This window comes from Emydura macquarii, unplaced genomic scaffold, assembly GCF_026122565.2.
Source record: "Emydura macquarii macquarii isolate MOO-44397 ecotype Brisbane River unplaced genomic scaffold, CSIRO-AGI_Emac_v2 contig_1253, whole genome shotgun sequence".
Taxonomy (NCBI): Eukaryota; Metazoa; Chordata; order Testudines; family Chelidae; genus Emydura; species Emydura macquarii.
The window spans coordinates 80,778,807-80,792,830 of NW_027131390.1; the positions used below are offsets into that span (position 1 = coordinate 80,778,807).

The 14,024-nt window shown below is 36.5% G+C and overlaps 1 protein-coding gene across 2 annotated transcripts in view; it reads right to left on the reverse strand.

Annotated features, from left to right (window-relative positions):
• Positions 1 to 14,024, reverse strand: part of SLC4A10 (solute carrier family 4 member 10) — a 171,542-nt gene that overhangs the window by 51,864 nt on the left and 105,654 nt on the right. The window contains exons 7-10 of one of the 2 annotated variants that reach the window (XM_067549364.1): positions 10,402 to 10,490; positions 5,472 to 5,629; positions 2,923 to 3,010; positions 1,821 to 1,967 (exon numbers count right to left, since the gene is read on the reverse strand). In XM_067549364.1, the coding sequence (XP_067405465.1) occupies positions 1,821 to 1,967; positions 2,923 to 3,010; positions 5,472 to 5,629; positions 10,402 to 10,490 (482 nt within the window). Of the gene's footprint in view, positions 1 to 1,820; positions 1,968 to 2,922; positions 3,011 to 5,471; positions 5,630 to 10,401; positions 10,494 to 14,024 lie in introns of both variants that reach the window. The other variant, XM_067549362.1, reaches the window with a different exon arrangement.

The window sequence follows — 14,024 nt, forward strand, 5'->3', positions numbered from 1 at the left end:
GATCTACCTATCCTTAAGGCTCTGTCCAGTAGATTTGGCCCAGTGTGGCTAGAAGTTGAACCCTTAAAGTGCTGCAATAATTGTAAATCAATCTCATAAGGATTTCCCAAACTTTGTCATGGTGTTTCACCCATAAGGTGTAGAAGAACTATATATATGGAAATACCAGAAGGGGCTCCTCTGCTGTAAAAAAATAAATAAAAAATTGGATCCAAGGAAAGTCTGGGCCAAAAAAACCATTTTAAATGAATAACAGCCCAGGATGTTTTATATCTGTTCTCTTTCTAGGTCATTGTATTTCCACTTAAAACTAGCAACCTAGCAAAAGCAGAACCATCTACTGAATATAACAATAAACAAAATAATATTTATGTGAAAAGCATTCTCTCACCAAGACACTTGAGGTGCCAAACAAACAATTTCTAATGCAGTACAATTATAATTTAATAGTAGAAAAGTAGATAACATTTAAAAAGCCAAATACTCATTGTTCAATAACCATTTGCCGAATGTGCAGTAACAATTAATTAACAGTTTAGGAATGCAATCTAGTTAGAACAAAAATATTCCGTTATTCCTCACTTTTCCTAGTCTTATTTATACCTACACCTGATGAGAATGGTGCATTTCTAGGGAAGCCAAGGGCACAATTTAAGAAAAATAAACACATTTTAAAATCTATGTCTCTGTAGAATAACAATGGCTTCACAACTTCTCATTTATTAACCATTTCTATGGAAGATAGAGATTGTGTACCAATTTTCCTCCTTTGCGTCAATCTTAAAATGACTTTACTTACCCTACTGATCTCTTATTTGAAGTGCACCAAGGACCAAAGTAAGAATAAAACTGTATTATTGCTTTTACAGTCCTGCCCTTTGAAAACTAGGCAACCAATGCCCTTGGAAGTAAGGTAATAAAGTGATTGTTTTATCCAAAACCATGATCTACACCTCCTATTCTAGTCTATATTATATAGTTTCTTGTATAGCGCTTTTCACCGTAGTATGTGTGCGCTTTTCAGTAGTGCATTAAGCAAGGTGACTAACATCTGTCAAGTTTTTTTCTCATTCTTTCCCCAGGGGGTGGAGTGTGCACAGCATTTTGTTTTGTGTTACTGATATCCTATTATCAATATTAAGGCTCTTGTGTCTGCTCTTCTATAGAATAATCAGCACACAGATAAAGGCATAATTTTCCCAGAGAGGATTACATGAACAAAAGACCTTTAGATTTTAATAAAATCACTAGATCAGCTTAGAAATGAACAACGGACATTTTATACCATAAAATAATTAAATGAGTACGGGGTCTATTGGAGAGAAGTATTTCTCAGATACTTCCAATACACTTGTCACTCTAGTTCACAGGACCCCCCTCTCTGCTGGGCCAAATACTCTAGACCCACCGCGGAGCAGAAGCGCTGAGCTCCCCACCCCACTCTGGGAGATGGAGAATAGTGGGGGCATACGGGGCTCTGTGAGCTGCACTTTAACTGTAAAAGAGCCACATGCAGTTGACGAGCCACAGTTTGGCCATCCCCGTTCTAGTATCTACATAAAAGTCCAAATCAATGCATTTTATTTTGTACTATTTCTTGCAACTATTTGTCTCTGCTCAGGAAAGCCCCGAACTGAACTAAGTATGAACAACAATCTCAGCACTGCAGGGAATTGTTCTTCCCAGTTAAGGGTCAGTGTAAGTAAGTAAATTAATACTTTAGCTGCCTCTATTGCCATGGTAGATTAATAAAAGACTTTACTGTACAACATTTTTAATCCACTACACTTTTAGAAACTCTAATCTTGCACTGTGCATACCTGAGAGGGAACATTTTTGGGTGGCTCTATTCGAATTGTTGGGTCCCATTCTCCAGGAGGGAGAACTGTAACCTGATCAAGAAACTCATCTATTCCAGAAACCAGGTCATTACGATCTTTAGCTTTATAAGCAACATCATGGAATACCTGTTAAAGAAAACAAAAAAAGTGCAACATGAAAGATTCTCATTTTACGTGTAAAATCTTTTACGATGTCCACATCTCCTATATAGTATGCAATTTATTTATTTCCCCACTTTTAAAATGAATCACAATTTTGAACTAGCTGTAGTTTCGAGTAGGATAGCCACTGTGGAATGCACCCTTCAAGATTACACTGTAAGATCCTTGGAAAATTCAGCAAAGTGTGGTTGTTTCCATTGAAAAGTGACTCTGTAAAAATGGCATCTTCCTGTTCAACAGATCTGATCTGTGACTGTGAATTTTGTTTCTCAACACCTATCTGCTTACTTCAGTGACAAAAGTTTCTTGCTATAAACACCTCAGCTATGGGATCATAAACTGGATTCTAATTCTCTTTGCATATCATAAGAATGGTTAAACTATGTTCCAACTGGAGACTCAAATCCTATCTTTGGGTACATCTATGCAACTTCACTGAAAAAGGCCAGATAGATCAAGAAAGCATGCCTGTGTGCTTGGCTATAGCAGCAGGAATACAATCATGGTGTTGAACGTTAGACCACAAAATCAAAATACTAAAATACAAGGGTTCAGAGACAAAAGTAAGTGCTTGAGGTTAGTGACTGTCAGGTATCTAGTCACTCAGGGGTGTTAGGAGGTTTGCAGATAGGTCAGTTATAGACAATATTTTCATGAAAATGTTACAGTAACTCTGCAAATAACTTCACAGGCCTACACATTTATTAGCTATTGGCTAACATCAGGATGTAATTGCTAACTCTTTCCTTTAAAGAGAGTTTTTCAAAGACTGACTTAAAAATGACAGTATTCCCACTAATTAGGCAGATTGGCAAAGTATTTCAGGAGTACTGATGAGCACTGAGTCTGGTGAACTTTTTGGTTTGGGGTCATCTTCAGTTAGAAACAACTGTACAAATGACAGTTAATAGATAAATACCTCATCTGTCATTAGCGTTGCAATTGATCTTCCAATCTCATGGTACTGTTGGCCCTTCCCTAGTGGTCCCAGAAGTATAAACAAAAATCTGTAAATAAAAGGCAAAAAACCAGATATTTAAAGAATGAAAAACTGAAATTAACACCATTTAACACAGAAAAGTTCATAAAAAATTGTGATGTCTAAAGGGGGGTGCGGGGAAAGGGAGTGAATAACCTCTCTCTAAATATCCTTACGTAGTAATTTAAAATTGGACATACAGTTACAAAACATTACATAAATGTGTGTTATGCAAGGAGCATTCAGTGATGGACTGAATAGCTGTAAATACCCAAACTACTTATGTACCACAAACATGCAATTAAATTGTGGGCAATCTAAAAAATTAGGCAAAAGTATTTTTGACAGAATCATTTATTTATCAGTTAGCAGCATTTTGCAATAGTATGGAACATCCCCAAATAGCTGGACACAAAGGATAGAAAATAAGCATTTTTGTCCTCTCACTTTCTCTTGTATTTAAGTGGATTCCAGTTCTCCTCTATGCTATTCCCTATACATCCATTTTCAAGTGTCAGAACTAAGAAATGTTCTGTCCAGAGCTCTGGTTGCCATATATAGAAAAACCATTGTCAATTTTTTTGGTTTTAAACTTTTTTCTGACAAAAAATTATTTCTATGAAAAATGTTCTTTAAATTTTCCAATCATTCAAAAAAAAAAAAAAAAAAAAAAAAAAGCCCCACCTTTTTATTAGCAGGAAAATTGAAAAGAGAAAAGGGTGGGGGGAAAAAAACTGGAAAACTCAAAACATTTTCAGTCTCAAAAACAAAAATGTTTTTGAATTTTTCATCAAAAATTTTGAGAAGTTTTATTCCCTGTTTTTTGCAGAACATACCATTTTTGACCAGCTCTTGAGAGCTAAGTTATATAAAGAAGATGCAGTATGTGGCGCTTTCATCCTTGTATGGCCTTTTTTGCTAGTTAGCCAGCCAGCAGCCAGATTTGTTTTCCAAGGTCATGTTTACTAAAGTGACAAACCCAATTAGAGCTGATCTAATTATCCACTGAGAATTTAGCCCTTTTCTGTCCTTACAAATCACTCAGAAACTGAATTCAGTGAATATACTTGTTATCCATAAGTATTCACCAAGTATTTATATGAACAATTTTTACCATCTATGAGGTGGTCAAGCTATTTACATCATGAATAGTCAAGTTGTGACTGGTCACCCAAATCACATGGTTTTGTTTCTGCTCCCTGAAATGTTTAAAATGAGCAAATGGCAAAAAATGAATGATGAACAGAGCACTTCTAGCATGAATTCTTGGACAAATAATTATCGAGATCACTCGTGGCTTTGCCATGAGCTAAGAGTAATGGGCACTATTACATTGCCAAGCGACACAATCTCCCTGCTGGTTTCCTCACTGCTTGAGGGAGGGAGTAAACTGCTCGTATTCTGCCTGCAGTGCATTGGCGCAGTTATGCTATCTGGCACATTAGTGGGGTGAAGTCAAGGTTCTGCCCAGTTCACATCCCATTTTGTGCCTACATGTGCAAGAAGGGGATGTAACAGCTGTGCAAAGCCTTCTTCCCTGGCCATTCTGCTGTGCACAATGACCCTGCAACACCACATTAGCTGGGCCACAATTAGGCCCTCATATTAAAAATAATTATATATTAATATTTATTTAATTATTAGTAATAATTATTAATATTTTCACAGACATTTGTGTTAATACCAATGACTTCTAATTTTTCACAAATAACAACATTTTTATCATCATATCATTATTTATATTGTGGTAGCATTCTTAGTGTTTAGTTTTCCTAGGTAATTTTTTTACTTAACTTTTTAAATTATTTAGAAAATAAAATAAAAACGTAGGATTCATTTCTTCCCCCTCTCCCCCACTCTCCCCCCAGGTTCCCAAGTCAAATCCAAGGAAGCAAAGAGAAGGGGTCTAATCAAGGAGAACAAATGATGGTAGGGACAGTGGTGAAATATGTGGATACTAGAACCCAATCACCCCTTTCAGTTCTCTCTTTTTCCAGTTGTTTATCCCCAGATGCCACTGCTCTTGAACAATGCTATGTTAATAAAGAAGAATTGAAACAGGCTCTATTTTTCATGCCAATTTATTTATTTATTTTGTCATTTCTCCTTCCAGGAAAAGTCATGCAGGATTATGCAAACAATTACAGCTCCAAGGCAACCTAATCAACCTCTTTGCTGTTTACTCCTTCAGCTTTTTAGCAATTCAGCTGAAATGTTTGTAATTCAAATATGCTAATGTGTTTATCATGATTTCAGAAACAGTGCACTTCTGCTTTTACTTCTTGGAATGGCACATAGGTGCATTATTGGACCTGATGCCTAACTATGCATTATTTAAAGGAAGAAAGGAAAGGTGCCCTCCCCTCACTCAATTCATAACTGGGTAAACAATAAGGCTGATTCCCACCCACATCCACAAGGGATGCAAATTAGAAAAATGTGAAATGGAATCAACTACCATCTATATTTTTAGCACAATCTACACTTACCTTGTTGGAATTGGAACTTCAGCTAGTCCTGAAAGCAATACTGCAGGGGACAATCTAACAAAAGCAACTACGGCACGATCCAAGAACTCTAGTTCACCAACTAAAATGTTTGAAGCTTCAGCTCCAGGAGGTATCTTTTTCATAAAGTGTAGGTCAACCTGATAATTAGAAGAATAACAGCAGCAAAGTTCAAAGGAAAGAGCTTGGTATATCATCTGAAAAACTAATGTACACAACAATCTCTTTTATTTCAATGACACAGAGTATCTTCACTTGGTCACAACCTAATGCATGACCAGCTGCCTGAGTTTTTTTTAACCAGTCTACTTGTGTTGTTTCCTTCTCTTGAATAATTTTAAAAAAGAAAAATAAATGAATGCCCCTTAGCAATATGAGTAACTATCAGTCTTTAGCATTTGCCCAACTGTGCAGTGGGAATATAGATAATCCCGCTGGACAATCAATTTTCAATGTAGTAGTTTCCCTACAGGGTCAAAGCAAGTATTAATAGGAAATACACCATCTTTTGTTTTCCTCTATCTTCATGATGATAATTAACAATAGTTATGAGGTGACAAGGCCCCAGCTTTGTCAGGAGTGCTATGTGTAGGAAACTTGGATTCAATGGACAAGGTTGCTATGCTAGAATCCCAACAAGATGGAAGATTGCCACCTTCTTCCATGACTGTTTCGTACAAGCCAAAAATCACAAAACACTATTGGTGCCAGGCTTGGAGGAAGATGCTTTCCAACCTCCTGAGCACGAGAAAGTAAGCTATGAACATAACTGTCTAGAGAGGAGATTTTAAAGAGTGAAGTGGGGTAATAAGTTTAAAATTACAGAGCAGTGGTGCTCAATGTCGAAGAGATGGAGGAGCCATGTCATTACTCAATGGCAACACAGGTTGATTAACCCTTATATAAAGGTTCCTTAAGGCCCCATTGGAACAAGCTTTTGGCAAGAGTCAGACCTATCTTAAACACATACAAACATTCAACTTTTTATTTTATTTTAGGTTTGAAATGTGCAAAGTGTATATGAAACTATTATTTTTAACGATCTAAATGGGTTTTAATGTATCTTGATTACACCATTATCTCTATATAGTCTATTATTTGCCTGATATGCAGATTCATATATTTATGTATTACTTCCACATTACTATTCTAAATGGCATTATGTAATAACGATAGTAATGCAATATATAACATGTATGATTGACTTCATAATGCACTAGTCTTGCCTAAGAATTTCAAACTGCGGTTTTGTCATTTGCTTTCCTTCTATTAATCTAAACACAACAACAGTGACCAAATCCAATATAAACTGTTAAAGTGGACCATTTTAATGTCTATCTTACAGCCATCTGTCAGTATTAGCGTAAATAGTCTTCGGTAATATTTAGAAAACTGTTTTCTTTGCAAATGGCTCTGGCATTTAATCAGAGTTTAGACATAACAGAGTTGCCTGTGTTATGAAATATATTGCTTACATTTTATTATTTCCCAAAACCCAGAAAGCCATGTTTCTAATGTTACCTCAGTCTACCAAAAGTCTTATTTCTGACAACATGAATGATACTTCTGAGTGTTAGACAACGGACAAACCAACATGAAGGACTAAGGACTGGTAGACTAAAAAGTCTGAGTGCTTTTTCAGAGGAGTAAGCTACTAGTGGAGTAGAGTCTTAGCTGATGATTGAGAAAGAATCTTGTCCTCTCTTTTTGATTATTTTTTTTAAATATCGTGGTCTCTAGAGGCTTTTGCCATGAATTAAAATTAGAATCACATAAAAAATTGAAACAGCAGCTACTCCTTACCCCCAAATGAGAAAATAACTAATTAAATCAAAATCCCAAACAATAACCCCTTATTGCACCCCAAAATCTGAGTAGGTAGATGAGTCCTGCAGTGTGCCAAATTTGGGCTATTTCAGACCAAAAGGAGCAGATTCTGAGATTGGGGGTCCCTCATGGTAAACAGTTGTTCCCTCTAGTTTATACCTGAGGAAATTCCAGCTGGAACTCCTCTACTGACTGAAGTTTTGGTAATATTACAGGAGGAGAGAGGCACTCACTGAAGTGGGCAGATCCCATGTCACTCAAGGACTTTATAGGTTAAAATCAACACCTTAAACTTAATCTAGAGACAATAAACAGTCAGGACACATCATGGAGCATTAGTGTCATGTGCTTAGGGTGAGAAACTTCACAGAGCACGTGGACTGCTGCTTTCTGCATTGATTTTCGTTTGTGTAGAGCACAAGTAAGAAAGGCATAGTTGATAGTGGCAAGCTTCACATGTGAAAGGAACAGTCACACACTCCTGGTCAAATGAAAATGAAAAAAAGGCCTTCCTAGAAACTACTGCTATATGATCATTTAAGAGCCATGGTTCCAAGAATACCTCTAGATTGTGAAGTCTCCCACCCACCATTGAGGGGAAGACAGGATCTTCACCATACCTTTCAGTTGCTTCCTCCAACCTACCAGTTTCACCACAGTCTTGTGGAGAGAGAGAGCTTCAGTCAATTAGCCTTCACTCAGGCCCCAATCTCAATGAGACACTTGGCAAAGTTATTTGACAGGACTGGCTTGATCAGGTTAGAAATAAAACTGGGATTCATCAGCATATGAAGCTGGAGAGCCCTTAAACCATCTCTAAGCCATCCACAGAGGTCTGATGTGCAGAAGCAGCATTCAAAGGGCAGATTGCAGCATCACCAGGAATAAATACTTCACCAACTCCACCAATACAGCAGTCTTTGTGCTGTAGTCAGGTCTGTATCCAGATTGAGGAGGCAAATTTCTCTGAAATTTGAATGTCAGAAGCAGCCCTCGGGGAGCTGGATTAGTTGGCAGCACAAGACAGGTGTTAAAGGTTTTTTGTAGACGTTAAAATGAAATTAAAAATGCGGAACAAAATTAGAGCAAAAATTACAATACTCAGGAGGAAATTAGGGCTTGTCTACATGGCATCAGCAGAGTGTACTAGAAAGGTACGATTTGCACAGCATACTAGCATGTTGCACTCTAAGTGTCCCAAATAGGCCCTGGCTGGGTCACTCTAAAAGTATCTAAGTTTGTGTTAACATAGTCCACTTTGAAATGAGACTACATTAGTGTGAAGTAGGAACCTCTTAGAGAGCAGTTTGCATGCAGCATGCTAGTGCACTTTACAAATCACACCTCTCTGGTGCACTTTGTCATGCCATCTAAACAAGCCCTTTGTGTGCTCCACATAACACTACTTTCCCCTCAATCTAAGCATGTCAATCCAATTATTGCCATCAGAAGTTACTATATTGGCACATATCATGGGAAATTGTATCCCTAAATAAACAAGCTTAAGAGGATAAACTAAAGTATATAAAAGAGAACTAGAAAAAAAGTATTCTAGTTAAAATTCCTGAGGTAATGTTATCCATGTAAACAAAAGTTGTCTCTTTCTTATTTCATGAAAAACTATTGGTGTTTAACTTATTCAAGGTACTCAAAGTTAGCTAGAAAGTTGGGACCTTTCCCAAGCTCAGTGGGTTCTGGGATTCAAATTGCAGAGCAGAGATCTGTGAGAAAACCATTCCAGAAAGTGGTGTGGTATTCTCCAGTTTGCTGTTGATCTCATTGCTATACTTTTAAAATTTAAATTAGGGACAAATCTGTTTTTATTGCTACCCTTTACATTAGTTGTTATGTTTCAATACGCAGAACATTCACCTAAAAAAAATTATGAATATTAGTTTGCACTATTAACACATTTTCAAACAACACTGAATAAAAATGTTATACCTTAGAAAGGAATCCATTTGTTTACTGACAAATAAATAAATGTATTTAAAGGATTAGTACTGGACTACAATTTGAATTATGTGTCTCTGCTGTAGTTAAATCTACTTGCAACCAGTGCAGAAAGACAGCCAGAGTACAGTTTCACCTCTCTCTCGCTCTCTTTGTGATGAAAAAATCCTTTTCATGTCTTTGTTTCATCCCACATAGACAACTGTACTGCCCTTTTTAATGGTCTTCTAGCTCTTGCACACAAAACTGCCAGACTTCAGCTAGTATGAACTGCTGCTGCTAGGATTCTGTCTGGCACCAGATGGAGCGAGCACATAACTGTAGTGCTGGCTCAGTTATACTGGCTAGCAGTCAGATTCCACAACAGATTCAAAGTGCCATTCTTCACTAACTTTATAAATCCCTTTAGAACTTTAGTTCAAATCACCTTTCCTGATTTACTCATCCAAGTGTCAGCTGAAGTCATCTGTTGCTGGCATGCCTGTCTCATCCTGTACCTAATGTGAAAGTTTGCTTTAGGCACTCAGCTCCTTCTCCAAAGATGAGGAACATTTTTTATACTAAAACTAGAAGACTAGTTTGTATTTCCTTTCTTTCTATTGTTAGTTTTCATTCCAAACCATACTACTGAATTCTTGTGCATCTTTGGAAAGTGCACTGAAATATCTTGGTGTCACAAGTGCAAGTTGTAGATGTTTAATAAAAGTGTCTTCAGACACACAGAATCCACAAAAGCAGGCTACAAAAAGCCCATTTTACATATATTCATTATTTCCAAAAGAGAACATATGCTGAGTCTGAATTATAAGCAATTTGAATTACTTTCCTACTTAGTCAGCCCTTTACTCATTTCTGAGACCTCTCCCCACAATCTGTTATGTCTGTATAGTGTTATGCAATGAAAAGTGTGTCTAATCTCCTGGAATGTGATTTCCTGTTAGCAATATTTTAACAATGCTTTATTGGAAATGTTTAAAAACCCTCTTTATTGTAGGTGCAACATATGTATTTTGTTTAATAATATTTAAGAGAAACACATTTAAGCTTTCTCTGATTAACACAAATTACTCTTTTTATTTAAAATGTCTACATGTCAGTCAGAAGGCTCCTTTCATAGTCAATAAATGCTTACCTTGCTAAAGTCAACAGTGCTGTTTTCTCTGCTCACGTCATTTTTATTTTCAATGCAGGCTGGAGCAGACTGTGGGGAAACAATCTGACCTGCTAAAAAAATATATTGTTATTACAGAATACTAACAATTATTTACATTACTACAGAAGCATTCTATGAAACAAGTGTTAAAATTAAATTAGAGTATCACATATGTTTCACACCACATATGTATGAGAATGTAAGTATGGAAGTGAAATTAAAGATTTATTTAGAATAACAGACAAATTCTCAACAGACAAAATATTCATTAGCTGCAGCTAGAGATGGGAGAATCCATTTTAGAAAAATTTAAACCTACTGTTGAATATTGTGAGGACAGATTTTTATGCTATTCACAGTGTGTAAGTTCTGTTAAGAGTTGTTACTCCATTAAAAAATCCTAATTTAAAAAACTTCAGTCCCACATCTACAAAGGTAATTTTCTAAACCATGTGAGGCGCTGCCAAGTTTAGGTCTCAGTTCTAAACACTTACCCCTGTGAGTAGTGAATTAAAGGGGACTTCCCCTGCACACGTTTCCTCACATTCGTAAATGGGCATTGACTAGCATGACAACCAAAGCTAGAATAAAGTGTCTTGTTATGAAAAATAAATGTACTGAAATTTAGGCTGTTCAGAAAATTTGGCCATTCAAAGACATTTATAAATTGTTAAATAATTGTTAAATTGTTATAAATGTTAAATAAATTGAAATGGAAAACAACATTTTTAAGTGAAGAAATTCCCAATAAAATCCAGGGAGGAAGAAACACAAAATATTTATAAAAATTAGAAGTGCTCATGACAGGAGGAAGTGTTCAAACATAAACCATAATCATGCAAACAAAAACATGCATGAGTTTATTCATGTTAGTAGCGCTATTGAAGCTGATGGGATTACTCATGAATGAAGTTATACATGGGAGTAAGTGTTTGCTGGATCAAGGCTTTTGACTGGTGTGCTATTAGAGCTATCTTTTGGAGATATGGCTCTTAAGGTCATAGGTAAACCAGTGCAGTGAGTATTGATGTGTAGTTCTGTCTGGGGTGACTCAGCAAAACTTTCCACCTTCTCATTTGAATATATCATCTTTTATTTTTCTAGTTATTGTCAGTTTTCTATTAATCTCAACTGTGTCCAGTATTATTAGCCATTGAAGAAGAGGGACAAACATTATTACTTAAAAAAGCTATAAGGCTACAGGAAACTTTAATATTCTGTAGGGAAGCCTGACTAAGTCTGAATAATAGCATTGCAGTAATAGTAATTTTAGACTGGGGTAATATTACCTCTGCAAAATAGTTGGGTGTTGCCACTGAAGGTGTAAAAAGAGGATCAGGTAACAGAAAAAGGGCATGTAAGGGAGAAGAATGTCCATCCATGCATTTAAAATGTACTTTAACTAATGAGGACACTCAGGTCCCTCTAGAAGAGAGTGCAAGGAACAGGAAGGGAAAGAATAGAATCCTATCTCAATTCATTTAATAGAGGGGAGGGAGAGCCTTTGGTTTGATTGTCAGAAAGACAGTTGGGGAACTTAGCCACGGAAAGAAAATTCTTTGCCTCTAATGGGGGAGTAAAAGAGTGAATCCTATCTCAATTCAATCTGTAAAATGTAAAGAATTTAGAGGGGAGGGAGAGACATACACATAAATACCTTGGGTGAAAAATGTTGGACTGATCGGGTGGGAAGTGGCCTGTCAGAAAGACATTTTCTGTTGAAATAGTTATTCGGCAGAAATGTGACCAAAATTGATATTTTCATGAAAACAAAGATGAAAATTCTGGTATTTGATCAACTCTATTCAGACAGAGAGAGAGAAAGAGAGAGCACTCCAGCAAATGCATTTAAGCAAGACCGGTTACGATTCTGAGATATTTTATTTTACTTTCATATGATGAAGATTAATGAATTATTGTCATTTGAAAATTTTCCTATAAAACAATGATTTTAAGAGAATTTTAGTCTATAAAAATATTTCAGGGGAATATCTACAATTTTTGTAAACTGTTCTCCCACCACTAGTTGCAAATATTCGGTTATGAATGTGCAAATGGTTAATTAGCAGCCATTCAATTTGCCAGTCTCAAAATTATAACTGTAAGTTAAAAGCGTCATACCTTTCATACTATGTATTACTGCATATTACTTTGTTTTCATGCTTAAAAAATTGGCTTTTGATATTAAGGTTGCTGACTATAGCAAAATATTAGAATCAATTTGGACCATAACCGTCCCAGACAATAGTGTTCTACTTCTTTTGATTATAAAACCGAAGCATGTGAATACAACTTCTATACCCTTCTGATGATTTCAACAATGTCACGTAAAACTCTCTGGTGACTCTGTATTGCATTTGGTTTTTCACATTCTATTAAAGTGAAATGCACTCCCATGGAGAAGCCCAGCAGAAAGCTTTTGCATCACTTACATCACACTTAAGCTCTTTGATAAGAGCTAAAGGTATTCTTAAATAGTTAGGCTTTGTATGCACATGAATGAATTTCACCCCAATAGACTGCATGAAGAATAATTCCAATAAAAAATCTCCAGTGGTTCACATTACTCAGGGAGGAATTTCACAACTAATAAGAGAGAGGTGTTGCAAAATGTCTGGCCAGATTCTGCCCTCAGTTTTACCCACACAACCCTAATGATTTGGTTGGGATCATAAAGGTACAAGAGAAAGTACAGTTTAGATCTGTAACTTAAGATCTTTAATTTCCTCAAATTCAGGGAAGAATGCTGTTGGAATTACGTGACATGGACTGAATGTTCATTATTTATTTTTCTAGGCAAACAGTAAACATGTATAATTATAGATATTAGCATACACATTTTGTATGCTAGAAAGAGAAAGAGAGAAGCTAAATCTTTTTTCCTAACGTAGTATTACAGTTGTATTGTTATTCCATAAAATGAAAGCTGAAATGCAATTCTTTAGTTAAATTCTGGCCCTTGTACAAAGATGGAGTAAATGGGAGTAGAGATGTTTAGCAGGAGAAATAAAATCATCCCCTAAATTCAGAGTAAGAGCATGGACCCCCGGCGAAGACTTTTATAACTGCTTTAATGCAGATCCATAAACGTCACACTAAGTGTACACCTACTCTTTGAGCTGGGGGTATGATTCCCAGCTCAAAGAGAAATACCTGCTTTAGCTCTTGTGCAGCTAGCATGCTAAAAATAAAATGTTGCTGCAACAGTGCAAGCTGATGGAGTGGCTGCCTGCCCTGGGTACGTACCCTTCCAAGAAGATCCTAGGCATGTACTCAGGGCAGCTAGCCCATCCCATCCCATCACCACAACTACCCTATGTTTCGCTCTCTTTCTCCATGAAAAGGGCAAACATCATACCTAACTTTAAAAAGCGGAACAAAGAGGACTCGGGGAATTATAGACCAGTCTACCTAACTTCAATATCTGGAAAGATTCTGGAATGAATTATTAAATTATCAATTTCTAAGCACCTGGAGGATATTAGGGTGATAAGGAATAGCCCTGTCAAACCAGGAAATTAGGTTGGTTAATGCCCTAGTAGATAGGGGAAGCAGTAGATGTGTTATTTCTTGATTTTAGTAAGGCTTTTTCCACTGTCCCA